The 27,241-nt window shown below is 48.4% G+C and overlaps 13 protein-coding genes and 1 non-coding gene across 16 annotated transcripts; 7 read left to right on the top strand and 7 right to left on the bottom strand.

Annotated features, from left to right (window-relative positions):
• Positions 1 to 1,650: 1,650 nt before the first annotated feature.
• FOXG_22612 (uncharacterized protein) lies at positions 1,651 to 1,971 on the bottom strand (the record flags this gene model as incomplete). Its single annotated transcript, XM_018403021.1, has 1 exon — positions 1,651 to 1,971. The coding sequence occupies exon 1, from the start codon at positions 1,939 to 1,941 to the stop codon at positions 1,651 to 1,653; it is 291 nt and encodes a 96-aa protein (XP_018257664.1). The 5' UTR covers positions 1,942 to 1,971.
• Positions 1,972 to 3,926: 1,955 nt separating this feature from the next.
• Positions 3,927 to 4,042, top strand: FOXG_22613. The gene has a single exon (XR_001936444.1). It is a non-coding gene; the product is annotated as a 5S ribosomal RNA (ribosomal RNA).
• Positions 4,043 to 4,501: 459 nt separating this feature from the next.
• FOXG_16861 (uncharacterized protein) lies at positions 4,502 to 5,156 on the bottom strand. The gene has a single exon (XM_018396876.1). The coding sequence runs from the start codon at positions 5,146 to 5,148 to the stop codon at positions 4,783 to 4,785; it is 366 nt and encodes a 121-aa protein (XP_018257665.1). The 5' UTR covers positions 5,149 to 5,156; the 3' UTR covers positions 4,502 to 4,782.
• Positions 5,157 to 5,220: 64 nt separating this feature from the next.
• Positions 5,221 to 5,501, bottom strand: FOXG_22614 (uncharacterized protein; the record flags this gene model as incomplete). The annotated part of the gene is made up of 2 exons (XM_018403022.1): positions 5,221 to 5,397; positions 5,448 to 5,501. The coding sequence occupies 2 exons, from the start codon at positions 5,499 to 5,501 to the stop codon at positions 5,221 to 5,223; spliced, it is 231 nt and encodes a 76-aa protein (XP_018257666.1).
• A 326-nt stretch (positions 5,502 to 5,827) lies between these two features.
• Positions 5,828 to 7,518, top strand: FOXG_16862 (uncharacterized protein). The gene has a single exon (XM_018396877.1). It carries the CDS (start codon positions 5,917 to 5,919, stop codon positions 7,393 to 7,395), a length of 1,479 nt encoding a protein of 492 aa, XP_018257667.1. The 5' UTR covers positions 5,828 to 5,916; the 3' UTR covers positions 7,396 to 7,518.
• A 723-nt stretch (positions 7,519 to 8,241) lies between these two features.
• On the top strand, positions 8,242 to 11,592 carry FOXG_16863 (uncharacterized protein). Of its 2 annotated transcripts, XM_018396879.1 has the most exons (6): positions 8,242 to 8,740; positions 8,790 to 8,826; positions 8,878 to 9,337; positions 9,383 to 9,513; positions 9,570 to 9,985; positions 10,040 to 11,532. In XM_018396879.1, the coding sequence occupies exons 1-5, from the start codon at positions 8,597 to 8,599 to the stop codon at positions 9,896 to 9,898; spliced, it is 1,101 nt and encodes a 366-aa protein (XP_018257669.1). In that variant the 5' UTR covers positions 8,242 to 8,596; the 3' UTR covers positions 9,899 to 9,985; positions 10,040 to 11,532. The 2 variants fall into 2 exon arrangements, with proteins under 2 accessions (XP_018257669.1, XP_018257668.1); XM_018396878.1 differs by having other exon boundaries at positions 9,570 to 11,592.
• On the bottom strand, positions 9,909 to 11,379 carry FOXG_16864 (uncharacterized protein). The gene has a single exon (XM_018396880.1). It carries the CDS (start codon positions 11,338 to 11,340, stop codon positions 10,063 to 10,065), a length of 1,278 nt encoding a protein of 425 aa, XP_018257670.1. The 5' UTR covers positions 11,341 to 11,379; the 3' UTR covers positions 9,909 to 10,062.
• A 736-nt stretch (positions 11,593 to 12,328) lies between the features above and the next one.
• FOXG_16865 (uncharacterized protein) lies at positions 12,329 to 16,403 on the top strand. The gene is made up of 4 exons (XM_018396881.1): positions 12,329 to 13,018; positions 13,065 to 14,300; positions 14,347 to 14,613; positions 14,666 to 16,403. The coding sequence occupies exons 1-4, from the start codon at positions 12,505 to 12,507 to the stop codon at positions 14,917 to 14,919; spliced, it is 2,271 nt and encodes a 756-aa protein (XP_018257671.1). The 5' UTR covers positions 12,329 to 12,504; the 3' UTR covers positions 14,920 to 16,403.
• Positions 14,864 to 16,655, bottom strand: FOXG_16866 (uncharacterized protein). Of its 2 annotated transcripts, XM_018396883.1 has the most exons (3): positions 16,607 to 16,655; positions 16,055 to 16,448; positions 14,911 to 16,010 (listed from the first exon to the last, which is right to left on the bottom strand). In XM_018396883.1, exons 2-3 carry the CDS (start codon positions 16,270 to 16,272, stop codon positions 15,080 to 15,082), a joined length of 1,149 nt encoding a protein of 382 aa, XP_018257673.1. In that variant the 5' UTR covers positions 16,273 to 16,448; positions 16,607 to 16,655; the 3' UTR covers positions 14,911 to 15,079. The 2 variants fall into 2 exon arrangements, with proteins under 2 accessions (XP_018257672.1, XP_018257673.1); XM_018396882.1 differs by lacking the exon at positions 16,607 to 16,655 and having other exon boundaries at positions 14,864 to 16,010; positions 16,055 to 16,500.
• A 171-nt stretch (positions 16,656 to 16,826) lies between these two features.
• FOXG_16867 (uncharacterized protein) lies at positions 16,827 to 18,920 on the top strand. Its single transcript, XM_018396884.1, has 3 exons — positions 16,827 to 17,144; positions 17,196 to 17,223; positions 17,272 to 18,920. Exons 1-3 carry the CDS (start codon positions 16,837 to 16,839, stop codon positions 18,799 to 18,801), a joined length of 1,866 nt encoding a protein of 621 aa, XP_018257674.1. The 5' UTR covers positions 16,827 to 16,836; the 3' UTR covers positions 18,802 to 18,920.
• Positions 18,921 to 19,454: 534 nt separating this feature from the next.
• On the top strand, positions 19,455 to 21,215 carry FOXG_16868 (uncharacterized protein). The gene is made up of 8 exons (XM_018396885.1): positions 19,455 to 19,553; positions 19,600 to 19,652; positions 19,697 to 19,792; positions 19,836 to 19,877; positions 19,929 to 19,995; positions 20,041 to 20,381; positions 20,431 to 20,769; positions 20,820 to 21,215. The coding sequence occupies exons 1-8, from the start codon at positions 19,533 to 19,535 to the stop codon at positions 20,878 to 20,880; spliced, it is 1,020 nt and encodes a 339-aa protein (XP_018257675.1). The 5' UTR covers positions 19,455 to 19,532; the 3' UTR covers positions 20,881 to 21,215.
• FOXG_16869 (uncharacterized protein) lies at positions 21,096 to 22,386 on the bottom strand. The gene is made up of 2 exons (XM_018396886.1): positions 21,900 to 22,386; positions 21,096 to 21,852 (listed from the first exon to the last, which is right to left on the bottom strand). The coding sequence occupies exons 1-2, from the start codon at positions 22,297 to 22,299 to the stop codon at positions 21,461 to 21,463; spliced, it is 792 nt and encodes a 263-aa protein (XP_018257676.1). The 5' UTR covers positions 22,300 to 22,386; the 3' UTR covers positions 21,096 to 21,460.
• A 1,204-nt stretch (positions 22,387 to 23,590) lies between these two features.
• FOXG_22615 (uncharacterized protein) lies at positions 23,591 to 24,385 on the bottom strand (the record flags this gene model as incomplete). Its single annotated transcript, XM_018403023.1, has 1 exon — positions 23,591 to 24,385. One exon carries the CDS (start codon positions 24,383 to 24,385, stop codon positions 23,591 to 23,593), a length of 795 nt encoding a protein of 264 aa, XP_018257677.1.
• A 1,551-nt stretch (positions 24,386 to 25,936) lies between these two features.
• On the top strand, positions 25,937 to 27,066 carry FOXG_16870 (uncharacterized protein; the record flags this gene model as incomplete). The annotated part of the gene is made up of 3 exons (XM_018396887.1): positions 25,937 to 26,158; positions 26,206 to 26,738; positions 26,792 to 27,066. 3 exons carry the CDS (start codon positions 25,937 to 25,939, stop codon positions 26,868 to 26,870), a joined length of 834 nt encoding a protein of 277 aa, XP_018257678.1. The 3' UTR covers positions 26,871 to 27,066.
• Between the last annotated feature and the right edge of the window lie 175 nt (positions 27,067 to 27,241).

A 27,241-nucleotide genomic window follows, 5' to 3' on the forward strand; every position in this document is an offset into this window, starting at 1 on the left:
GGGCCAGCCTCCAATTTTCATCAAAGCATGTCGGGAACACTGTATCATCTGCTCAAAGACAGGTTTCTGACAGGCGGGGCTTAAGCCAGATAGTGGCTTGTTTACTTTATTTTAAGTCGCTCTTCACAAAGGGTTTGCCCGAACAATAATAGTCATGTAGAAAGCAACCTCCTGGATTTTATTTTAGGAACAGTTGAAAGAGTCAGTAAATGATCTCTTAACGACTTGATCCAGTCCAGGGTGGCCCGCAAGAAGTGTCATTGCGACAACGCTGACAAAGAGTATTTGTCTCCTCGGAATCCTTCTTTGCGCAAAACTATACCTTCTTCTTGGCAGGTTCGCACATCTTTGTCCATGTTTTTCCGTACACCTTCACCATCTCTTGCTCATCGTAGTCAAGGTCGCAGTTGCCGCAATGGGGCAGCCCAATATGTTCAGTGCACATGATATGCGTTCCAATATTTTTGTGTGGGTCTTTGGTTCGTGTTGGTCCAAGTAAAAGCTTTGCGTGAGAGATGGATCGAGAGAGAAAGAGTAGGAGTTGCCGCGGGCTTATGTACACCAGTCAAGATCTGTGATCTGTATGAACCACGGAATAAGCAGTCGACGGTGAACAGGCACGGAGGAAAGGTGAATAAATGAAAAAGAAACCGATACAGACTTATCACTCACCTCAAATCATCGGCGAACAAGAAAGCATCTAGTCACAAATGAGGTTCTTGGCAGGACTATTCGAGAGAGCCTAGGACGGACAGTGGCCTTCAGCCTTCTCAAGATATTCTTATTCACTCTTCACCAAGGATTTGCCTGAACAATCAGGAATTATGCTTCAATTTCACTTCAGAAGATACTAAACTAAAGCCATCCGTTTACTAACGCTACTACCAATATGGCCCAACATCATACAGTCCATACAATGTGCTATGCCCGCATACCTGACAGGAGCCGTCCCTCTCTTGATCATTTCTTTGTTCTTTCGGACATTTCCTCCTCTCTCTCTCTTAGCAGTTTCGCATTCCTCAGTCCTGATGTCCTCGGATTTCTTTCTCTCTTGCTCGGTGGGTTCTTTCTCGCAGACGCCGCAAAGCGTCCGGCGATACTCGTCTGTGCACATGGCTTATACTGTTATCCAGCGTCGCCGCAGAGTTGTTGGTTGAATGAAAGGCTTCAGTGTGAGCTGAGACACTCAGGGAATGGGAGCGCTTGCAGGGCTATATATAATAGTTCTGGGCATTTGGAGGCGATGACAACGAACGCCGGAGCAGTGTTCGTGTCAGAAAGTCAACATTGTTTCACTGGACGGACCAACAGTCCCGATAGCCTCGCTTCACTTGTTCACTCTTACGCTCCAAGTAAGTAACTGAGCGACGTGCTTTCCTTAGCCTACTAATTACAACAAAAATTATAATGTGATTCACGGCCGCACGGCATGACAATGCACAGCTCATAGAGGCTCGATATTCACTGCATAAGAATTCATTTGTTTGCTAATCTTCGAAATTCGTTTCAGATACTATCTATGAACAGGTGTATTGGATCCCACCCATTCCTCACCCTGCTGTTAAGGTGTACACTAGAAACTCACTCAGGGTTTTTGTGTTAGTTAGCGGCTCGACCTCATGCTCACTGCTGACACGGAAGCATGTTGCCCTACTTCTTGCCGATCATCTTCTTGACTTTATCCGCGAAGGAACCCGTCTCTTTCTTGGAGGCCTGTTGTCGGATCTTCGGCTGATAGTCGTATGGTTCCATGTAGGACGGGCCACGAGCTGTATTAACCTTGCATGCTGGGCACAGCCATGCATTGTTGATCACGATCTCATTCCTTCCCAGACAGGCCTTGCCTTCCTTGACAGCGTCGCATGTCTCTGTGTTGGTAAGCGCGATATCCTCAGCTTCGCAGTTGCCGCAGGTTTTGGGGGTAGAGTAGATGATACACATGGTGAATGGTGTTATTGTGGAGGTTCTTGGTGTTGTTAATTGGTGATCAGAAGCATCGAGAGCAGAAGTTGCTGCAGTTATAAAATATCATCCTCTTTGTTGTTCTCATGCATAATGGGACATCGCTCAAATAACACAGTTTCTGAACAAGGAACCAAGAAACAAAGGGACATCATGAGTCAATGTTACTGCCTAGCGGAGAGTGAAAGGGAAGTCAATTCTCCGCCAACGAAGAGCTCCTGGTGTTTGGGAACAAGACATGGCCAGTGAACAACGCCAGGCAGTGACATGGCGAAAACACCGTGCCTCCAAGCAACGAATATGCCAGAGGACAGACTCGTCCATGCGCCAATTGTTTACGTGATCCAAGACTTGACACGAAGTCATCATCAATTCATAAGACAAGAAATATGGTCTACAAATAGCACTTCCAGGAGTACCTTACGGGATGTGGCCATGATGATGGACCGCTATATCCACAGGAGCTTTACAGCTAGTATATCGCGGTGAGTATTGGGCTACATTTAATCTTCCTTGAACAAAAATAGAAATAAGCCACGGAGTAAGATGGCAGATCTCAGAGTGAGACAAGGATAACAAACTTTTACTTTCACATCACGATGCTGAAACTGCGATACCAATCATCGCGTCCCAAACCATCTTCCTCACTCCCGAAGACAAGCCCCAGAAAGCAATGAAAAGAATAAAAGAAAACACGCCTGTCAGACGTCCATCAACACCCACCCCAGCCACGCGCCCGAAGGCAAGACCACAGCTGGGGTCGAGATCATCAAGCAAACCATCTCTATACAGCAGCTGCACGAGGCAACCACCGCCATCCTTGCGGACAGAGCGAGAGGACCAAGAGGGTATTCACTCTAGGGTGTCGAGGATATACATTCATCAACCAGGGTGGGATCTGTGGCTCTTTTAGGGAACCAAGAGAAGGTCGAATACTATAGAAATGATTCTCCTGGAGGCGTTGTTAGTATGCGTTTGGTGGGAGAGTGATGGTAGGTAGGGGGGGACATACTGAAGTATTGTCGACATGAAGAAGAAAAGAAAAAAATCCCAAAGGTCTGAGGAGGATTGGTTTTTTATAGCGAGTTACAGTGGGTCTGGGGGACTTGCGCCTGAGGCAGAGTGAAAACTCTGATTCTGGCCCAGCCACTTTTTTTTGTCAGCCTCATTTCGCTACTGGAGACATGCGACCGGGTTCAGTGGGTATCGCGGAGCATCAAGACGACTTCAGCAAATGGCGTCACGATTGAATGAGGTTTTTGCAAATAAATGAGGCTGCCAAGTAGTGGGCAATTCTATTGCTACAGAAACACTGTAAAGGGCCGATGAGAACAGAGATTTCACTCAGCGGTGAATGTCTGCAAGAAATGGTCTCTGAAAACTCGCCAGAGGAGCCGGGGCGTGAGTGCCTGTTGAGCCAGCGGTCGTGGACAATATCGCTGAGCATTTCGTTCAGCGCCAGTTCTGTAGGGTAGCCCTTTGTTTGTTGGAGGATGCTGTGTTGCGTGGTTAAAGTAGTTGACAAGCAAAGAATATAAGCAGAAATAGGCCTATCTGGGCCTCCTCATATTATTACACTATTTAAAATACAAGTCTGTGATTTGATGTAGGTTTCTGATCCGATTTTGTCGCCGCGATACGGCTGGATGTTTGCAAGTTCGAGCAGAGACTAATGCTTGGATTGCCATTTCGCACCAAGAAAAGTGCAGAAACAGCAAACAATGAACCGAGCTCAACATTGATCAGAGGAAGTTCCGACAAAAGGCCATGGAACTTAATATAATAATAAAGATGACTAAGTTTCCCTGTTTTAATACTTCTACAAGACTCCTCGCGAGAGTTCTGGTAAGTCATTAAGATTCCAATAATAGATGTCTGGTAATCGACGGATCCATCAAAAGGCACTGAAGAGCGCTGTAGGCTCTTATGGTTATAGGATGTAAACTCACCGTTCTCTAGCACATACGACCAAAGGTAGTGGAAAATACGGGATCCCGTCCGCTCTCCCATAGTCAAGCCACTAACCGGCGGATTAGTAGTTGGGTCGGTGACGACCAGCGAATCCCCGCTGTTGTATGTATCTTTTGGCATTTTTGCCCTCTGGAATTGCTTGCCCTCTTGTATATGTTCTCTTTTTTTTTTGTTTTGGTGGTTGTGAAGTTGTTTCTATTGGTTGTTGGCTGCTTACCATCGCCCCTGTCGATCGATGTGCGCTCACTGTAGACCAGTTATATCGCAGGGTTCAGCTTGACGGAATATCATTGAACGTATTGTTGACAACAGCGCCTTTCCCTCGTGCGCGCAATATATCAGTTATTCTGACCAATTCAATCTGATGCAGCGGATGCATTACTCGTATCGCTCCATTAAAGTCCCGAGAGGGAGCTCTGTTTCATACGTGTGACCCAGGCCCTTGGAGGCGTTGCCAGTGCTCTCCTATACGTATGTCTTCGAGAACTGCCTGGCAAAAGTCCACAGCGCCAGTATATTTGTCACAGGTAGCAGCTGCACTTCAAAGTACACAAACACCGAATCCTATTAAGCAAATACGCAAGTGACACAACGCCTTTTACATACTGACCCGCAGATATCAGCCAAGCACGATCCCTATCAATCCCACGAAATCAAACACCCGAACAGAACACATCGACCATTTCCCCATTCATTCCAAACCGAACGACAGAAGCCTCATTAAGCTGCACCAATGACCCAAGTAGTCCTGTCATCACGATCTCTCGGAATGTCCCCAGGATGAATAAACGTCATTTCGACTCTGTGTTTTGTAACCGGTTTGCCCTACGCGATCCTCATCTTCTCAAACTAAACATATGCTCCATAAAAAACTGAACTCTTCGCCCCGGCATTACTGCCCTTTGCATTTCGAAAGTCTAAAAGTTGCTTTGACTGGATACCTTTGCACGTGGGTGCGTTGAACTGTGCGTAAATATCTCTGCAGAATTGCGCTTGGGTCACGCTGGTTACTTTCATGTGTGCGTTTATTTTGCGGCGGATCTCATTGCAGCCATCGTAGATGGGAACCACATCTGTTTCTTCACCTTCAAGGTGGATCTCACTGATATCAGGGAGGGCTTTTGTAGCTGCCGCGTTGGAGGGAGTTCCATCGACATTGTCCTTCTTACTCTCCTCGAGTTGGCGTTTCTTGGCATCTGGCATTTTGAGACCCATAACTTTACGCTGTTGAAACCATACATATGCATTACGCCAAACAGCACTATTAGATCCGCCAAAGGGGTCTTTCTACTTGAGGAATTTGTTAAGGGACTTTGAGTTAGTACCGGTGGCTCTGCAGAACTCAGCCTTGCGCTTCTTGCCAGAAGCCGGAGTCGTCTTTTTCGCAGAAGGAGACTTTGGAGTGGCATTATCTTTGAGTGCAGCGACTTCGGCTTCCTTGTCTTTGACGATACTCTCTGTAAACTGGGCATGGGCAGTGAGGAAGTGAGTCAGGGCGTCATTGCGGATCTGACTGCTTTCATAGCATTCAAGACCTCAGGTTGGAGAGGCATGAGAGGTTCTGGCATTGCGTAGGTTCTTGCTTGGAAGTGTATCTCAACTGAAGGTAGTTTTCATCCGTCTCGCAAATTTGGTTGGCTGGTTGTCCAGTTGATGGAGAGGAACGACGGTTCAGTGGGCCCACGTCACTTCGTGTTCAGCTCGTGCCTCTGAAGCGCGTGTTTATAGATAAGGGCTAGCTGGTGGAGCTCGTCGCAGATAGCGTCTACTTACTTTGGCAGCCAGATTACATGTAGAAGTCGAGTATATACCATCAGTCACAGACTTGACAGGTGGAGAAATTTGAAATGTTTCAACCCCGCATCCACAATTCTTGGAACCATTCCCATTTTACCTCCGCTAGCATCAAACGAGCCCAAGTCCGCCGATCCGTTTTAAACTGAGCCTAGGTACTATCAAACAACCACAGACTTAAGCGAAGCAATGTCTATGATCTGGGTTGACGGTAACGAGGATGGAGACGAAGTGATGCAGAGCGTGGGCTTCTATGAACACACAGAAGCGCCACTTGTATTTCCATCCTTCAATTTCTTGCACGCGGATCAAGATGTAGAAATTCCCTGCATGATTTGCGGCGTCAGCTTCCACATCAGTCGTCACCGAACAGCTGGGGAACCCCCCTCTGCAGCATGGTGCAGTCCTGCAAGTGATGGCGTAGGAGTATATCCCGGAAGCCAAAACTGCGTCCAACCAGGCTGCAATTCCGTCCCGAGAGACGGCCCAGGACCAGGGACGAGTTTCATCTCCATCAGAAACCTCGATTCTAGCCGTTCTGAACACATCTCCGGACCTAACTGCAGATCAATAAGTGCGTACCACGGAAGCCGCATCTCAGTCGAAGCAATGAGAGAGTGCAACACATACCAATGCCTCTTACCCCGCGACGAGTCATGGGAGCCACAGGAGAGCGAACTTGAAGATTTTGAGAAACAGAGCCGTTATGTACTCAGCGGTTTAAGCGGTGCCATGGAATTTAATGGCAGGGGATATGCACAAGTCTTCCCAGCACGCAATGACGTCCATTATCCAGCGACAGACTATAATCACATTGATGGTGGGCTTACGGGAATGCCATTTCATCCGACATGCTTTGAGGTGTTCAAGCGAGCGTCGATATATCGATATGGCTTTGTGAATGTCAAGGCTCTAGTGAGTTGGGGACAGATAATAACGGCGCCAACGTTGCGGCTACCAGAACATGCTGCTGTGAAGAGGGCCAGGCAAATGCACTGGATGCATCACGCTGGGGACGAGTTTCTGGCCGCGAATCCGTGCTTGATCCCAGGGTTGCAGGATATTCTCGATTCAGTACAGAATGTCTGCAATCCTGATGACATTTGCTCAGATGCGGCTTCGCCATCGCCGAACTCTACGGACCTGTTCTCCAAGTTTCCGCAAGAGATTAAGCTCGAGATTCTACTGCAGCTAGATTCCTGGGACATCGCCAACCTGCGACTATCATCACGAACATTCCGCCATCTCCCGCAATCGCTCTTCTACCACCTAACCCTGCGCGAACTCCCCTGGCTCTACGAAGCATGGACGTCCCTCCCGCTCTCATTCTTCGTCACAACAACAGCAGCCGAGCAGCAAAGAATCGGCCAGGGGCTGGCCGAAATCAACGAGGAAATCTTGGCTCGTCGTGAAGACGACAATGGATCTGAAGAGGATGCAGCAGAGATCAAGAGGTTGGTCAGTTTAGCAGCTAAGCTTGAAGAGAGGCGGACGCAGGGATACACTACTACGCCTGTGAGGATGTTGGACCGCAAAAATACCAATTGGACGCAATTGCGGGGGGAGTTGACCCGACGGTGGGGAGAACTGCCGGGGCTGAGGAACAGAAGGAGAATTTGGAATAATTGCCAGGAAATCATGGGCCGTGCAGAAATAATTCCCTACTGACGATACGGATGGAGATAAACGTGGCCTTGATGAGTGATGGATCGATTGATTGCCGATTGAACTCACCAGCTTATCGCGTTAATTACCAAAGCGTCACTCAATAAACAAGTTTGCTCACTCAAGCCTCAGCACGGTCCATACTGCATTCCTTTATTCTTTTTATCAGTCCAAGCAAACAATTTGTATTAAAATGAGTCATCTGCAATGCATGGGCTCACAGCCTGCCTCACGAGGCTGTTGGGTTTGTTCACACCACTTCGCTGTCGATCCTGTCTTTTCAAAATTGAGATAAGCACAGATGTGAATAAAGAAAGCCTCATTTTAACGGGCGGCAGATTTCAACGGCTAACGCTGGCACCAAGGCCAAGTGGGACTTGACTCGCTCAAACCTGGGGTAGAATATCCACTACTTTACCGACCCCGGTCGAGGCCAAGCCCTTATGACGTGTACCAAAAACCCAATCCCTCCCAAATTCCAATCCTCTGTCCTCAAAACTCCTTAAAAACCATGGAAAAGGAAGAAAAGAAGGCTTGTAGAACAAATCTCACCGACATAAGACTAACCTCCATCAAGAAGGTGCCCAAATCCTAAAAAAGCCTATCTCTACGTACCACCCTTGGCAGGCTCGAGAGATAACGACCGCATTTTCAGCTTGGGCCAATGAACCCTTATCTTGGGGTCACTTGATCAGCGTCGCAGTGTCTCGTGAGCTTGGCCCTTTGATTCGCCCAACAAGCATTCTTGGTGTGTGTGGGCATGATGATGACTGCGCGACTTTCCCCCCCATTTAGCCAATGCTTGAGTGAAGCAGACCAGGGTTGAAAATAAGGCAGCCATTTTATGAAGCTGACGGGGCGTATTTCTTTAACTTACAGTGGCGCCTTGCTCTGCAAATGCAAGTCTCTTTTCAGCTTTCGTACTGGGGGAGGGTTGCACAGAAGTCGCTTGGCCTGTCAACGTTGTGGCAATGCTAATTGCTTGGCCCCAACAGCACCCTATCACCCAGTACCTTAGCAGCGCAGTCTAATCTAAGGCAATCCTACCGCTCGTATCTTTCTCCTTCGGCATAAAGGCTCACCCAGTCGCCCCTCTTTTTTTTCCCAATCTCTCTCTTCCTCCCAAAAGCTCTCTCATCTTCATTTTCGCCCCACGCAATTCAATGATTCCCAGCAGCGTCACTTCGCTGCTCCCACCTCAATTATGACGGGCCGGGTTCCCAATGTCTGGGCCGCCATAATCATCCCCGTGCCCGCGAGCGCGCTCGCGTTGATTCTGAGGATCAAGGCGAGGCGCATGACTAAGATGGGCGTTGGTTATGACGATGCCTTGTCAATCGCAGCTTGGGTACGCCCTCATTACTTCCAGCCAAAATAAATGCTTATGATTCGTGTAGTTTGTGGCCCTTGGTTATGCAATTCTTCTCATCGTGTGTGAGTGACGCCCTTCTGTTTGACCTCATCGATTTAATTAACAAATCCAAGGGACTGTATGTTTCTACATGGGTCGTAAAATCGGTCACTTCCCCGAAGAAAAGATCGATCACATTCTTGAGAAATCACATGAGATTCTCTTCGCCAGCGAGATCCTGTACTCGTGGTCAATCTTTCTCAGCAAGATGGCCGTGCTTACCTTTTACCGTCGCATCTTTCAGTTCTCGTCTATACGCGTGCCCATCATTATCTTGATGGTATGCTGTGGATGCTGGATCACCATCCGGACATTCATGACCATCTTTCATTGCATGCCTGTGCAAGCATATTGGGATAAGTCGATTGATGGGAAGTGCATGAATAATATTGGGAAGTATTATCTTGGGACTGATTTGACGCATTGTTTGATGGATTTCATTATTCTTGCTTTGCCGTTGTTTGAGGTCGTGAGGATGAAGTTGATATTTGGGCAAAAGATTGCTGTCATCGGTATTTTCAGTCTTGGTTCACTGTAAGTTTACTTCATTGTGAGACTATCAATCGCTTACACTCTCAGGGTCGGTATTGCATCCATCTTTCAGATCGTCGAAGCGCAGAAATACACCTCCAACTCACGAGAATTCCCCTACGACTTCTCCCTCGCAATGGTCTGGGCCAACGTCGAAGTCCACCTCGCCGTCTTCACCAGTAAGCCTCCCCCCAGTTCTCCCTTTCCCCTCTGACCATCCCACTAACAATCTCAGGCTGCCTCGCTCTTCTCCGCCCCATATTCCGCAAATTCATCCCAGGCCTATCCTCCGGCAACACCACCTATCCCACCAACGGCCTCAGCCACGCCAGCAACACCTACACCAACTCCATCGCCCTCCGCCGCTCCCGCAGCCCTAGGGACGTCGAGGAAGTCATTGAGGGACAGCGTGCGTACGCCTATCTGGACTACGACGCAATCAGCTTACCAGGCGCCAAAGAGGTCAACTCCATCTCGCGACTGCAGCAGCGTGAACATCATACACCTAGCATGACTGAGTCTGGCGGTAGAGGTTCCATGTCGTCGCAGAATAGTGTCCGATGATGAAATTTTCCTTGTGAACTGTGATATTGATACCTTGAGCCTTTTTGTTTTATATATACCTCTGTATGTGTTTTGACTCATCTTGAGGTGAGTTTTGTAATCATTGAGAAGAGATGAATTGCGTGTCTAACTATTATACAGCTTTGTTGATTGATACCCCCATTTCATTTATCAGCGTTCAGTACTGGATATTCTGGAAGTTGCCAGTTGGCGATCTTGGAATCAAGGCCCATTCCTTGATCTAGCTTGAACCACGATGCCATTCTTGCCAACGTGTGAAGTATCTGCACTCCAAATTGCGTCTTTGGCGCAAATACTGCTCTAGCGAATGCGCTCTGGTCGCCCTGCAGAGACGTCGCTATTGGTCGAAAGACTTCCTCATATCTCTTGACACCCTGTACAACTCCTTTGCTGGGGTCTTGATTGTACAGAGTCGCTACTTCGCCAGCGAGTATGTACGATCCGACGATACCCCATGTTGTTCCAAAGCCATTTGCAGTCTGAGCATGCGCTGCGTCGCCGAGGGTTACGACACGTCCTTTGGACCATGATCCCGGAGGTAGTCGAACTTCTTGGCAGGGCGTGGAGTAGAGATCATCTGCATCTGGAGAATTCTTCAACGCATCCATGAACCGACCACTTTCCCATTTTCCGTCTGCAAAAACATCCGCCCAAGCAGCCTTGAGATCATCCAGCTTTCCCGACTTGTGCGCCGCTGCAAGGCCCTCATTCTGACTCTGTATGTTCATGTACACGCGTGTCATCTCCGGGTTATCCTTTCTTGTACCGAGCCAGCGTGAGCCAGGCAAATGGCAGAATGTGAAGCGGTTCGTATCGTGCGGTTTCGACAAAGCGCTGAAGAAGCCGATATAACCACCAAGGAAATGTCGTGGATCTGGAGCATCAGGTCCAAGCATGAGTTGTCGTGTCCTCGAACCCGTCCCATCAGCCGCGACGACGAGATCAAAGTCGTCTTTCTGGCCATCATCAAACCCAACATGGACCTTTCCATTCGGATCACTCTCATCATCCTGCGTCAAGCTCGCAACACTTGTTCCAAAGCGATGCTTCACATTCTTCTTCCCCTCTGTGAGCCCCAACAGAATATTGACAAGATCACCACGCATAATCTCATACTCCGTCGTGACACTCTGATTCCCAGTGCCACTCTCAATCGTCGGGAAAAACGCCTTTGTTCGACCATTTGTGTCAACGAGCTGTGTTCCGACTTCATGAACATGCTTAGCGCGTATCGCAGGCTCAATACCCATTTTCTTCATGACCGCCACGCCTTGGTGGCGAAGATCAAGCTGTTGACCTGTTGTTCTGGCTTTGGGGGAGCGCTCAATGAGGGTGATTTCTGCGCCGGTGCGGGAGAGCCAGTGGGCTACTGAGGGACCGGCGATGCCTCCGCCTACAACGAGGACTTTGAGGGTGGACATTTTATGGAAATAGTGGGATATGAATGACGAAGAATTGATCTGATAACTTTATTTGAGATACGAGTCTAAATACACAGTGATATCGGTGATTTGATCCGGCATTTTTGAGGTGAATGGCCCGTCTTACACCAAAACACCGAGATGATCGTGCAGCCAACACGCAATGTTTCGCAAAGTGCCACTCAATTCAGCCACAGACTATAAGATCGGGGCTTTTGACCCGTCAATTGCGTTGTCGGATCTAAGGCTTAATTTCCCCGGGCAGATCAGATCATTTTCTCGTTGCGCAGGTATCGCGGGCCGTCGTGTAATTTTCGCATTCCCAATTGAGGATGTTGAGGCGAGCTACATCGCGCACGCAGACTCATCTGCAGCCAACAGTCTACTCAGTCGCCCTCACTTCAAGCGCCGGGCCTTATACGTAATTGTCATTGTCAAATCCCAATGACCTGATTTCTTATCGCTGACGTGTTGGTCCTCCTCCAAAAACCGCCCCCGATCCATGACGGTCCAGAACAGCTTGTTGGTTGTAGGTGATAGGCATCCACCACGACATCACAGCCCCAAACTAGAACATGCAAGGCATAGCCCAAGGCCTTCTAGAAGGAAGAAAAGAACCCTTCCATTTTCGCATTCAATCAGATGTCCTGCTTGGCGTTGATCTCACGCCCAGCCTTGCAGCGATTGCATAAAAATCGCCGCCCGAGTAGATCTCCAAGGCTTAGCTCTAAGAATTCTGCTGCCTGCTTCTCAGGTGTAGCCGGGCGGTGGCTGTAGCCTTCGTTATTAGCCTAACAGCGATTGCTCCAATAACGTGCATGACCCCGCGTCGACCCCGCAGATTTGTTAGTGCACCAGCAAATCGCCTACAGGATCAATCGGATCATCGGCATGATTTTACCCTTGTGATCATTCCGCTGGCTTGCTTATCCAGCCAGTCACACACACGCTGCACTGCCTCGCTTGTCCACAAATGATGTAAACGCGGAGGACATGGCAAGATCGAGGGGTCTCGCATCGCGGCACAGTTCCGTGATATAAACTGCCAAGTTTCCATCTCAACCTTTACAGTCAAACAACAATAAGACAATTGCCAAAACAATCAACCTCATTGACCCGAACAAGAATACTATTACTCGCATATTATTTACACATTTCGTTACCATGACTGCTCCTCCGGCTTATCAGGCCGTGGATGATACACCAGCACCCGGCCCAGATGACCTCACAGCACCTTTCACAGATCTTCAAATCGACTCCCTCCCCCACGAACCAGACTCCAGCACCTGCCTCGCCCATCTCCGTCTTCTTTTCGCATTTGAAGCGCTAAAAGAAGACATTGGCTACACAGATGGTCTTTGGGGATTATGGGATACTCGCGCCGATGGAAACATTGTAGTCCATGAGAATGGCGATGTCGATGAGCATCCCGCTGCAGGGGAGTTTAACCATGAACTGGAGGATAAGAAGAAGTCGCTGAGTAAAGTGCGCGAGAAGCGATGGGCGCTGTTTGTCGCGAGGGCTGTTGATCGGTATGAGGCGTGGTGGAATTCACTGCCGACGGAATTGATGCCTTTGACGGAGGGTGATATGAGTGATAAGAATTCTCCGTCTTTTGTGCAGTTTCCTATCGGAGAGTCGCCTCGTTGGTGGGAGAAGAAGGCCCTTCCCCCTCTTGGTGAGTCAATCCAACTACAGAAGAAGGCAAGCACTGACGATTCCAGATGTCCTGATGGTATATCACTCACACATGTTGAACCCCTACAACTTCCTCGAAGACTGCATCCGCCAGGGCCACCGTCAATTCTGGCAGTCCGGCATGCCATGGAGTCTCGTCAACGCCGCAATCGACGGCTCCTTCAGCTACAACGTCTCTGACGACGACAAGGCACGCTGGGTCGCCCAAACAGGCCGTCAATGGGACAACGTCGACGATCCCCTCGTCAAGACGATCGCCTGCCCTAACAAGAATTGTGCTCAACCATTCGACGTCCCATGGACTACCTGCGGTCTCAAAGAAACACCCAAGTCGCCAGACCGACCAGGCTTAATGGGCGCAGGCTACGGCGACATCAGATTTGAGGCGCGGTGTCCAAAGTGTAACACCCGCATCACCAAAGAGACTCTCAGTGTCGCCAAGTTCTGCAAAGATGCAGATAATATCATTTTCAAGAGTCAGCCTATGCCTGGAACGATGCTCTGGCCCAACAGCGGAACACCCGTTCCCATCACCGTGCGTAAAGGATCTTTATTTGACCAGCGCATGTTCCCCAATCGCATGATTCAGCATGTTTTGCGCCTTCAGATCCAGAATCTTCTTGATTCACCGGATCCTGAGGACCCGCCTACTATGGAGACTGTGCGCAAGTTGATTGAGTCTGAGGCGCTTCTCAAACCAAGTGCTCTCGCTACTATCCACGGCAACGTCGCAAGCGGACGAATGGGCCTCGTACCAGCGTTCTCGAAAGTCTGTATCCGAAAGATGATGTCTCGCTACTGGGAGAACTTCAGCCCTTTTGCTCTTGATCTCTGCGGCGCTGTGATGCGACAGGGAATTTTTGCTGAAAAGATGTGCAAGCTTGATTGGCTACACTCTCCCACCGCGCGAGAGACCATGGACAGATGCTGCTTGAAGTATAATCGCTTCATGAGAATCATCGCCAAGAACCCCAAGAAGACTGCTGTTCCTACCCTCGATGTTGATCTTGGCTGGCATACCCACCAACTCATGCCGTTGTCGTACTTTATGTACACCACGAAGCGAGTGTTTAAATACGTGAGACACGATGACAAGATCGAGGATGAGAAGTTGAACGATGGGTTTGAGTGGACGAGCAAGATCTACCAAGAAATGTTTGACGAGGTTTACTCAGAGTGTACATGCTGGTACTGCGAAAGCGTGAGAGCCGCGCACGTCACATCAATCGGACGAGTTCTCAAGCTCTCTCACAGCGAGAAGAGTAAGCCACCCCCCTTTCGAAGAAGAAGCATGACTAACAAATCTAGTTGCCGACAAGTTTTACGAGTCTGGCGCCGCAGATATGTGTCCTCCCGACAACTCGGCCCATATCTCCTCTCACAACGCCGTCCGAACGTCAAACGAGGGCCTCGTCGCAGCAAGCCACGTTGAAAAAGTGCAAAACAGACTGCGTGAGGTTCAAAACAAGCGTCTCGAAGAGAACTACCAAAAAGCGTGCAAACGCGCCGAGAAGAAGGGTCGCAAGCTTCCTTCCAAGGACCAGTACTACGATCACTGGGGTTATTCCTACTGGAGTAAGTTTAACTCCCCCTTTCCTAAATATCGAATGTTGACTGACATGTGTAGTGTACGGACCTTTTATGGCACCCGTTGTGTTTGTTCCGGTGGCGTACGCCTATGGAGCTGCGCCTGGATGTGCGGCGGGAAGTTGTGGAGGTAATGCAGCGGGCGGAGGATGTGCGAGTGGTGGAGATGGTGGTGGTGGATGTGCTGGGGCGGCTTGTTCTGGAGCAGGAGGCTGTGGAGGAGGAGGATGCGGCGGTGGCGGTGGATGTGGAGGAGGAGGTGGTGGTGGTTGTGGTGGTGGAGGAGGTTCTTAAGCAGTTCGCCGGTATATCAGTGGATGAATAAGTTGGTTGGGAGAAGAATGTCTTGAGTGATGCCCCTATAGATAGCTAATTTGACCTATGTTAATCACCAGAGACTGAACAATCCTCTCAATAATTACGTCTCCCTTCTGCGTCTATCTGGATCTATCCCTCAAGCAAACGGCCCTTCAAACAACCACTTCCCAATCACCTTCTGAGCCTCTACCAACTTCAACTCAGCGTCCTTCGACAGCTCTTTATCCCCATGAAGCTTCACTAGATTCTCATACTTATCATACGCATGAATCTGATCCGGAATCAACAGCCATCTATAACTTCCTTCTTTCGTCTTCGTCTCAAACGAATACCTCTCATCATCCAGTATCAACTCCCCTTTAGGCCCAATAGTCTCTCTTCCCACAGTTTCATCTCCAATCTCACGACCCGTCAGTCCACAGATCATTCTCCATGATTCTCCTGCCAGCATGTCAAGCTCGCACGCGAGGAAGAACAAATTAGGCGGGAGTTGATCTTTATCGGCGTAAATAGGATTCAACAATGGATCGTGATGATCTTGACCAGGTACAGAGTACGCAGCTTCAAAAACAGGCGAAAGCGGAAACAGCATATCCGTCGTCTTTGCTCGAAACCCTCCAAACGAAGGTTTCCACTGCCGAGTCTGTATCTTGTACTCTCGCCTCACAGACATATCGACCACTGCATACATAGGCACAGCAGTCTTGATACGGCGCACGCCATCGCCACTGCCGCACATGCTCGGGAGTAGGGATACAGAGAGCGCTAGGTTTCCGCCAGCGGAGGAACCCATGATTGCAACGCGGTCATGGTCAATTGGTAGCGATGAGTCGGCGAGAACTGCCAAGACAAGCGCTTCGAGGTCGTAAGTTGGGGTTGGGAAGTGTACATGCGGTGACTTGGAGTAGTTCAGCGCGACGACGAGAACAGAGTGCATGTTGGCGAATGTGTAGTTGAAGTGGTCGTCATCACGAGGATCGCCCATGACGAAACCGCCGCCGTGGATGGTAAAGACCGTAGGAAGCTTTTCTTCAGTGGTTTTGTCAAAGGTTTTGGGAAAGAATATTCTATGACATTTAGATTCTGTCAGAGCTGTGAGTTGAAGACATACCTTATGGATAACTTCGGTCGGCACGCATATGTTTTGGTAAGAGTCGGCGCGTTGGCAGGTGTGACGATCTTTTCTTTCAGTGAAAGGCCATAATTCGCAACGACGATAAATGCTCGTAGCGCATAGGCTATGACTGAACATTTGATGGCGGTTAGCTTGGGAAGAGGCTCTTTGAAGCGCCGATGAGCTGCCTCCAGGGTGATTTTGTCGTCTGGCATGGTGGAGAAGCGTGTTCAGTGCGTCAACAAGATCAATTGAGTGGAACACCTGAGGACCAACAGAGGACAGTCTATTCTGCGCCAAAGCAAGAAGATATGCAGATTGGGATAATAAGTAGTGTCTCGTGCCCCGCTATGTCGTTCGTAACCGAGCGTGCCTCGGGATGCAAGAAAGTCTATCTCGATTCGTTAGAGGAACTTGCGCCGTCAAGGCTGAGAAGCAGTACGCAATTGATCATCGTGCATCGCCCTGCATGTGATTCGATGGGAAAGATCCCTGCGTTACGTCCAAGGCAACGCTCGCGATGGGCATTGAGATTTGCCAATGACATACACATAAATCATTCCAAAAGCTGTTCTTGAACATCTTGCTACTCATTTTCATACTCTGTGCAGAGTGCTACGTCCCCAGCTGGAAGAAACGAACTAACCCTCGGACTTCTCAAACCCCGACGCTAAACCCCTCCCAGCCCCGACATCCCCGAGTCCTCCGCGCCCCCGAAGTCACCGAAACCACTGACGCTCTCGCTTCTACACCCCTAACTCCCCATCATCATCAATATCATGGCCGAACTACGAAAATACGCATGTTCAATGTGTGCCCGACGAAAAGTCAAGTGTGATCGACAACATCCCTGCTCAAATTGTCAGAAAGGTAGAGCAGAATGTACCTACGAAGCGCCTCCTCCGCCAAAGCCTCGAAAAAGAGCTGCTGATGAGGATCTGCTGGCGAGGTTGGCGCAGTATGAAAAGTTGATGCAGAAAAACGGTGTGGATTATAGTCAGCATGCTAATGTTTGGGTCTCGTCGGGTTTGGAGGCGAAGAGGGAGGATGATTCGTCTACAACGTTGTCGGATGCTGCGACGGAGTTGTAAGTCATCCTGTCCATCAATAGCATGTATACTGATACTGATGTATGCAGGTGTCTTTGGTCAAAGCTGAGTCATGAGGTAAGTCATAACGATAATGATACGTCGCTGCGACTGACATCGTTGCAGCTCAAGTATCCTCCCACGCTTGCACTGCGTAACAAAGATGACCCTTTCCTCCATTCCTCGCCAGCATTCCACTCCATGATTTTCGACCCTGAATCAAAAGCCTATGAGAATCATCCAGAACCAAAGCAAATCTTCTTCTTTTGGCAGACCTTTGTCGAATGCGTCAATCCCCTCATTAAGGTTGTTCACGTCCCAAGTCTACAGAAACGCATTCTAGAAGCAAGTTGGGATCTAGCAAACATACCAAAGCCTCTCTCAGCGCTGATGTTTTCAATTTATCTTCTTTCAGTTACCTCCTTGTCGTCAGAAGCTTGCCAGACGTCCTTGGGCGAAGACCGAGGAGCATTGCTCACGCGCTATCGCACCGCCACGATACGGGCACTTACAGCAGCCGACTTCATGACGACAAAGGATCTTGAGACTCTTCAGGCCGTGGTCCTGTTTACCTTCTCAAATCCAGAAACCGACTTGGCCAGTACCATGACGGCCGTTGCAATAAGGGCTGGACAGATGATGGGTCTACACAAATCAGACACCGACACAAAACTATCCTTCTTCGACAAAGAAATGCGCATTAGACTATGGTGGCAGATAAAAGGCCTCGACTCTCGAGTGCGCGCTAGTTCAACACCGGGAATCAAACTGGCAAGATCAGAGTTCGGCGATGTTCGCCTCCCCTTCAACATCAACGACGCAGACCTCCATCCAGATATGCTCGAACCTCCAGTCCAACACACCGGCCCCACAGAAATGGTCTGCGTGCTTATGAAGTTCGAAGTAACGCAGTGGCTTCGCTCATCTCCCAAAGCAGCCAAGGTGTTCGACTGCATAGCTCCCGGCTTTGGAAGACCTGGAGGATCGACCAAAGCCGAAGACGAAGCTATCAACGAGCTTGAAGCTATTTACACGGAGAAATATCTTGCCAAGCTTGACAGAGCGGTTCCCTTTCATGACCTGACGTATGCAATGGCCAAACTGGCTATTGCAAGAATGCGCTTTAGGTTACATCACCCTAGAGCTAGAGCAGCACCTGGTGATGCGGATGTTTACATGACGAAAGAAGATAGCGACATTCTCTTCAACGCAGCACTGTCATTCTTGGAACTCGTCAACGTCGGCTTTGAGAGTAAATTCTCATCTCAGATGTTTACTCATTTAACATCACTCTACCAAATCGACGCTTGGATCTATGTCATCAGTGAACTCCGCAGACGACCTGCTGGCCCGAGAATAAATCTGGCGTGGAAGCTTGTCGACAGTTTATATACTGGTCATCCCGAACTTGTGGATAGTGTTGAAAATTCGTTATTTACTGCGTTGGGGAACTTGACTTTGGAGGCTTGGGAGGCGAGGCGCAAGGCGCTGAGTGATGCTGATGCTGTACCGGCTTGTATCGAGTTGCTTTGGAGTAAGAGACGTGTTGGACAGGGTGATGCTGAGATGGCTGGTAGTGCACTTGATGCGTGGGATCTCAATGTTGGTGATGACCTGCTGGATTGGAATTATTGGAGCGACTTCGTGCGCTTTTAGGCTTTGATGGTAGCTGTAGTACAAACGAAGTGAAAATCGGTAATGGCGTATGAGTTGTACACAGTCGTATTGTCGTACATTTGCAACCATCTCCAACGTTTCATGGCGTACATGCAGCTGGTGCAATGTCAAGCCCCTCCAATCGCATCACGACAGCATGAGTGGCTACCAGGTGAACACGTTACAACGGCCCTCCCAGTCTCAAAAGGTTAAAGATTTTCCATGACCAATAACCAAGCATGCCACAGTTGAAAAGCCTGTCGTGAAGACACCCGGAACAAGGGTCTTGTTAAGCCGTGGTCGCATTAGCGTAGTTCTCCCCGCAAGCTAATAATGAGAGAAGAGATGATAGCTTCTTCATCAAACAGTTCTTCATGGTCTTTTGAGATATGGTAATGGCTCTAGAGGTTCCAGAATAAAGTTACAGGTGCCACAAATGCAGGTAGTACTCGCCAATTCACGATTACTTGCATAATACCCCTTGCGACAAACATAACAGAGACAAACACTCCCGTGAACCCCCATCTGCAATGCAACTAGCCCCACCTGTCACTTTCCCATCACTGGATAGCGTCCTCCGTTCATGCATTTCAGCGCCTGCGGCACAGAAGCAATTTGATATGTCATGTAACCCCCCAAGCCTAGTCAATAAAGCCATAAAGATACCACCGACCCCGCATGCGTGGGTTTATTTTATCTCTTTGTGCTGAGGAATAAAACAAAACGAGAAGATGACGGCTCAAATTGAAGCTGTATGTTACTTACTGTGATGTGATCGACGAGTGCTAATCTTGGTAGGAACCTGCGTTGGATGTGGGGAACGACACTGAGAGTAACTTTAGTGCTGATAGGTATGTTGATGGAGATATGTGTTGGGATTAAGCTGACGGTGTAGCGAAACGGAGTCAACGGCCTCGATTACGTCGAGTATTTTCGAGAATAAGTACTTTCAGGGAAGAACTTATGCCAATACCAAATATGGAAAGCATTGGTAAGACATTTCGTGATGAGAGTAAGCACCGCTAATGAAACAGGGCTCCCAACGACGAAAAACAACTCGAAGCACTTGATCTCATGTAAGTTCATCGCCAGGAACCTTGAGTAGAGATGTTGGCTAACCATCTCAGCCATCATTGGTTGACATTGATGCTCGACGACAAACTCTTTCTTCCTCCCATCGGCGACAACCCTCAGGTACGTCTCTTCATCACCATAGACTCCCATCCTCACGCGGTTTAGAAAATCCTCGACATCGGTACGGGAACTGGTATCTGGGCCATAAACGTAGCAGATGAATACCCATCAGCCAACGTTATTGCTACAGATATCACTCCAACCCAACCAAGCTTTGTCCCCCCAAACGTTGAGTTTCAGATCGATGATGCTCAACTCGAGTGGACCTTTGAGCCTGAATCCTTTGACTTTATCCACATTCGATATCTCCAGGGTACTATTGGTGACTGGGATAGGTTGTATGGTCAGATGTACAAGGCTCTCAAGCCAGGTGGTTGGTTCCAGCATATCGAGCCTGATCTTCAGATGCTTTCTCAAAACCCAGAGATCAAGGTCGACGACGAGCAGTACGTATCCATCCCCTTCCTCTTTGTCACCACTTCTAAGAAATCTTAGCATCTTCACGCGCTGGGCAAAAGTCTTCACCCAAGTCGGTGAAACCATTGGCTGCACGTTCGACTTCTCCAACGGCAAACTGTCAACCCTTGCTAAAGACGTAGGGTTCGTATCCGTAACTCCCCAAACGCACAAGATCCCCATTGGACGCTGGCCAAAAGACAAGAAGAAGAAAGAGCTGGGAACTTTCGTGGGACTGTCGTTTAGCCAGGCTCTCGATGGTTTCGTCAAGTTACCGCTTTGCGAGATTCTCAAGTGGTCTCCCGAGGAGATGCAGCTCTTTGCGGCAGAGATGAGAAAGATTCTTATGAATCCTAAGACGCAGGCTTTTGGTCATGTGTAAGTTCTTTGTTTTATTCTGGGCGACTCAGGCAGCTAATGAGGTGTAGGTTCAGTGTCTATGGGCAGAAGCCTGAGAGGCCGAAGGAGAGTAGTCCAGCAGCGGAGTAGTGTCTCGCTTTGTTGCACGGAGATTGCGAGATAGAGATACTTGAATGACTTATGAAGTTTATGTTAGTTCACTGCAAGGCTGATACTACGTCGATATACCCCTCGGTATTGTGACAAGCGACGTATTGCAAGCTCCTCCTCTGAACCTATCTAAGAATAAATTCCTTACGTCCAGTCCTTCGCGCGATAGGAATAACTCTTTCGACCTTTGCCTGGGAGATGTAGCGAGATTCGGATAGCAAAGTAATTTTATTGCTACCATGCATCTCAACATGCGACCTTCAGAGATCAGCCGAGTTCGACTCATACATAGCTCGGAACTAAGACGCATCAAATGCTGAAGTGGTATATCTTCCCGAATTCAAGTTCCACTCGAAGACCTTTGAAACGTCGAGCCTGCTCATCGGCAAGGCACAACCTGAAGGTGACGGGCGATGAATGGAGGGGCGACCAGTCTTCAGATAACATTATATCCTGACTCTATTGTATTGTTTTCTCCAAGTCCAATGCAACCAATCCAAATGCAAATATTTTACAAGATCTAAAGTACTTCTCCAAACCAGGGCCTATCCAGTACCTTCTAAGCAGTGTCGTAGTACATCTCAATCTTCTTAATCTTAAACACAGCATTCTGCTTGGGAGGTCCAGCGCTCCAGCCCTTATCACCATTGGACCAGTTATTCCAGATCCAAGGTCCAGGCACGTTGGGAACATCCTTCTTGGTAGACCACTGCTTAACGCCATCAACATAAAACTGAACAAGACCCTTGGTCCAGTCAATTCGGTATTCGTGCTCGGTAGTAGTAGGGTTTGAAGGAGGAAGGACAGGCTTGTGAGAAGGCTCGCCGTCGCCGTCGTTGTCTTGGTTCGTGAACCATAGTCTACGAATGCCGTCGTAGTTGGACTCGGACTTTGGGTCGGAGAGCCACTCGATGTCGGTCTCTTGGCTGTCGGATTGGTAGAAGAACATCCCTGAGACTGTCAGTGTATCGCCAATTGAGACGAATGGGAGAATGTACCGTTGCAAACACCTGCAGGCTCGCTAAGGATAGCTGTCGTTCGGACAGAAGCGTACTTGATGTTCTCAATCTCAGTCGCAACCTCAGCAGCCTTGTAGGGCTTGGACTTCTGGCCGCCAGGGACCGTCAACTCAAGATATCCATTGCGGACTTTGACGCCAGATGGTGTGAAAACGTGGGTCTTTCCAACGGGATAGTCGCTCGAGTAAAGACCCTCAGGAAGACTCTTGCCATTGAAGGTCCAAACCTTCTTGTTGGCGAACTTTGTCGCGCGGTCGACGATGTAATGACCGTCCTCCAACTTTGGCTCTGGGGATCGCTTCGTAGTGCATCCCTTAGGCGAGGCAGCCGCCAGGCCAAGCACTGTGAACGCGACGGAGACGTAGGACGCGATATGCATGGTGAAGTCTAAGGAATATCTTGGCCTGAGTCCATCGCGACTTGGCACGCTTATTATATACCGAACTCATGAATTCGAAGGATCGTAGGATTTCCGTCTAGACCGTACTGAGAGGAATGTTTAATGTCGGACCTGGTTTAGTGGTGGATATCAAGGCTGAGCATTCCAGGGGTCCCCTGTAGACTTAACTTTCTCAACATACCAGACAGCATTGCCGGTGTCTGAGCTTGGGACCTGTTCATTTCTAGCGGGACGAACCTCTGTGGCTGAGCTATTTGTATTTTCTGTCCTAGGATTTTGGTCTGTTTGAGACTTTTGCGAAGGAATAAAGGTCGTTATGCTTCATTTCTCGGATCCATTGTATATAAGCACTAACGGTCTCGAAACAGAACGGGCGTGGCGGAGGCAAATAGCGGGCCCTTAATTTTCGGGTCAGCACTGGATTTGGCAGGTTCTTCCTGGTGATTTTAAGAGTGATGTAGTGGATTCCCGGAATTCCGTGCTTGGGGGCGATTGTTGGACCTGTAATGTTGCTTCTCGGCCGGTTATAGTGAGACTTGGCCGCAAATGGCTTGATCTAAGATCGTAGATCTGTTCCAGGCTTTCAACGTGCTTCTCAAGAGCTGAGCTTTTAATAAAGTGTAGCTTGTCTAATAAGTTAATGGGTTGAGGGGAGCAGACGCATAGCAACATGATCCCAGCTATTGCCCTTCGAGGGTCTTCTTTTCTCTTGTTCTAACTAGCATCCCCAACACGATGCCCTTCAGACAGGATATTGCCACATCTAATATCGGCAGGTAGTATAGCACCAGAATCAACATTCTGACTGCCGTGCATTGATTCCGTGCCATGATGTTTAGGCTATGTGCAAATTGCCTTCCAAAAGCTGAAGTTAAGTAGGATTTTTCAGTGTGTTGGCTAGATATGTCTCGTTGAGATGCCATACGCTTTAACCATCAATCAATCAGTGCCATGATGTCTTCCAACCATGTGGAACTTTCAAGTCCATTTACTAATTTGATATACTGAATCTTTCTATCACTTGTCGTGTAACCGATATAGTGAATGACGTTATAATAGTATTGTAGCATTGTCGGCTTGCTCTCTTTCTCATCGGCCGCTTTCTACGTTCACTATTCTCTTTGCCCCCAAAAGCTCTCCACTAGCATCATGTTTCTGTCAGCCTCTCTCAATCTGGCTCAGGCCCAGTCAATCCAACACTCCATCAGGTAGCTTTTCACAGAGAAGGGTCAAGGCGTTTAGTAGACCACTGACTTTCACCAGTGATATTTTATTTCGCCACCAGTCGATTCAGTGCCCCTCTGGCTGCACGGGTCAAGATCAGTGCTTGTTTCAACACAGGTGCTGCGATTTCGTCCTTCGAAGTAAGTCTCCCCCAGGTCGAGCGTAGATCTTTTGCAGTCTGATCATGAGCCCAGCACGAGTACATAAAGTATAAGAAGTCCGATGATCCATTGCCTGTAAGAAAGAGTTTCGTATATTTCAGGCATGGGAGTGATATATTGTCGTCGTCGGTCAGGACTTTAAAATCAGCGGGTGGTGTCATGGGGTAATTTCCCGGCCAGCGTAAGAAATGGTCCTGAATGCATGATGAGATCACAACGTAAATGGATTTTATCTGTCGGCTACCAGCGGTAACCCTACTTTGTAGAGCTTGATGGAGCTTTTGCAACTCTCCTCTAGTGGGTCGTGGTATAGCAATATAATCGACATCGGTTATCAGGGAAGAAAAGATCTCCAGTAAGGGTGCATCAAATGTTGTCAGAAGAACAGTGCTGAAATGTCGATTAATGAGAGCCCCATCGCCATCTGCCGCGGTCTGGTGCGCGATGATACGAGAAAGGACTTGCCGACTCTCAGAGCAGACTTGAGAGAGAATCACTCCCCAAGAGATTGAGAAAGACCCAATCTTGGTTGGTTTCCCAAAGCGGTCTTCTATTCTCAGGTGTCGTTCCACGGAGATCATGCACTCCCATATCATCTCACGGATCTCGAGAGGAAGCCTTGAAAAGCAAGAGAATGTTTGCAAGACTCCGTTTGCGGAGGCTACTTTGGAAGGATCCATGATGAGAATAGGACGTTCGCTTAAGTACGTGCTGCCTACTTCGGAGGATTATTAATGGAGGAGTGAAAAGTGTAGCACAGAGCGAGGTAGGTATGGTTTGTTTTATGTCCTTCAAGAAAGGCTAAATCTTTTATCACAAGGCATGGCATAGAAAAGATAGCTTCACCTATGACACTTGCAATCTTGCCGTTGGCCTATGTGGTGGTACACATGAACCCAAATCCTAACCTTCAATCCACATTAGCTACCCACTCCATCTATATGGCTGAGGGATGAAGTAAGCTCCAAGCCTGAGCGCAAAAGCAGACATCTCAGCACCACCTTATTTGTTATTGGCCCGTAGAGCCAGAGAGCGAGCTTGCTTCGTAAAAGCTTCTGATTTCGATAAAGCTTCCATACTGTCCATGACCCGAAGATTTGTATGATAATTCGACTCTAAAAGCCCAGAAGCAGAAAACTTTCTAGCACTGTCAGTTCGAGGTTCTGCCTCGAGATATCACGCACAATTCGCCTCATGTATTGACGTGATGTTCGCAAATATATCGTTTCGTACCGCTGTGTATGGAAAACCCTTATCCTTTGTAACATGGGAGACAAGGTATTACACGATATTGGTGAATCACCAACAAGTCTCATCCTCTAAAGTCTCAAGCTCGTTTCCGGGTCTTTAGAGTTTAAGGTTAACCTTCAACCTTAAACTCACCCACCCAGGTCTAGAAACATTATAGAAGGGCGCGTATCACTCAATGCTACATATAATTATAGGGCAACTCGTGTCTCTCCTAGCCGCATCGATTAAGCGTCGTAAGTCTGCCTTGCCTGTAAGGCTCAAGATCCTGGTAAACAGCCATATTAGCCTAAAGGGATACTCTGCAGACATCTTAGCAGCAACTTCTCACTCTCGATTAATTGATAGGACTGTACTATTGCAACAGACTATACGAGAATTACCATGCTTTGTTGTTAGTCTGTTGCAATTCCCCCTTTCGTATTGGCTCCTCACTCCATTGTAGAAGCCTGCACTCATGACGGCCGCCAGCAGGTAGACAATGTAAAGACCGCGCGTCGTGAGCAGATTCAGAATAGTCTGTTCTTCGCCGCATAAGACAACTGGCTTTATTAAGCCCGAATATTACGATTGCAATCCTACAACAGTGTCTCTTTTGCCTGATTCTCAGCCTAGAACAGAAAGTCCACGTAATCCCGCGATCCTCCTATGGCCTTATGCGTTCAACCAGCCAATAAGAATGGTGTCAGCCTGTCCGAATCTCCAAGTCCTCTGGAGGAAGAATATTATTTCCTATTCTATCGTTGTTGAAGTAACGCTAACATGGTTCGGCCTCGTGTTTCGACCTCGTGAGGGGTACTGCCAAGAATCCGACCAGGATAGGCGAATGCGGCGCAGTGTAGGAAGGATTGCAAAGGATTTTAAGGGTCCAATTGCAAGCTGTCAATACGAAAATCTTATACATATAAAATGGCATGGTATGGTACGCTTGGAACCTTTTGATTTCACATCTTCGCTCCACTTCCTTTCCTCAATAACTCAGTATGCATCTTCAATTTACTCTTGCCCTCGGCCTGTTGGCCAACTCTGTGGCAGCCGCTGGTTTTGACTGCGGCACCTCGGGCTCCAGCAGTAGCCTGAAAGCTCTATCAAAGGATCTTGCGAATAAGCATCTCGAGATTCGAGGACATCCTAAGAACGTAGAGGTCAAGACCTACGTCCACATCATTGCAGCAAGCAAGAAGGAAGAAGATGGCTATCTTAGTGCAAGTCATACCAAAGCATTTGCTGCATGTTTACTGACTCTTCCCAGCAATACACTGTCAAAGAGCAGATGGATCTCCTAAACAAAAGCTACAAGCCATGGAACTTCTCATTCAAGTTGATGAAGACCACCAGAACCATCAACGAATCCTGGGCATCACCCGTCGGCAGCCCAGGTAGCCCCGACACCGAAGGTGATCTCCGAGCCGCTCTTCGTGAGGGAAGTTACAAGGATCTCAATCTTTACTACATCGTGGACATGTCTCCTGGTGGAAAGTGCGAGCTCCCTGTTACCAATCCTACCAAACAGCAAGTTATCTACGATGGCTGCCTCATGAGGCCTACAACGCCTGGTGAGACACCTCCCAAGTTTCACTTTGTAACAGTTCACGAGGTCGGCCACTGGCTTGGTCTGGAACATACCTTTGAGAATGGCTGTGAGGAGCCTGGTGACTATGTCGATGATACTCCTTATGAGGACTATCCTACCGACCCTGATACTTGCCCTGAACCGGGCCGCAACACTTGTCCTGACAAGCCTGGACTAGACCCTATTGACAACTTTATGAACTATGTTCCTCCGTAAGTGCAATCACTGCGATGCTAAATTTGGATAGAACACTTACGATCTCTAGTGACTGTGGTCCTAAGCGTTTTACGCCCGGTCAGGCTGAGCGCATGCACAAGCTTTGGAAGATGCTGCGAGCGAACTGAGGCTGCTGCGTTGGGAAGTGTAGCTAACGAGATTTTGGCGCGGAGTGGCAATGTGGTTGAGACGGAGGAGTTTGGGATGAGACAACATTGGAGCCAAGGGCGAGTATAGAACGAATTTACAAATATTAGTGCCATTGATCCTACTGGTGCAAGACACCATCAGACTCAGTTATACAGACTTTAATAGCTAGTAACGTTATACGGTTAACTTAATTAAACATGCCTTGCAAAACTGCCAAAGAAACAAACACATATTTAAGGAACTATTAAATAAATAGTATTATTTACAGAGCGACATTTGAACTTTCGTATATAAAAAGAATCCAAGCTTCACAAAATGCATAAAGTGGGAAAGGACCTGTTGCAAGCAA

The sequence above is a fragment of the Fusarium oxysporum genome, chromosome 13 (assembly GCF_000149955.1).
Source record: "Fusarium oxysporum f. sp. lycopersici 4287 chromosome 13, whole genome shotgun sequence".
NCBI lineage: Eukaryota > Fungi > Ascomycota > Sordariomycetes > Hypocreales > Nectriaceae > Fusarium > Fusarium oxysporum.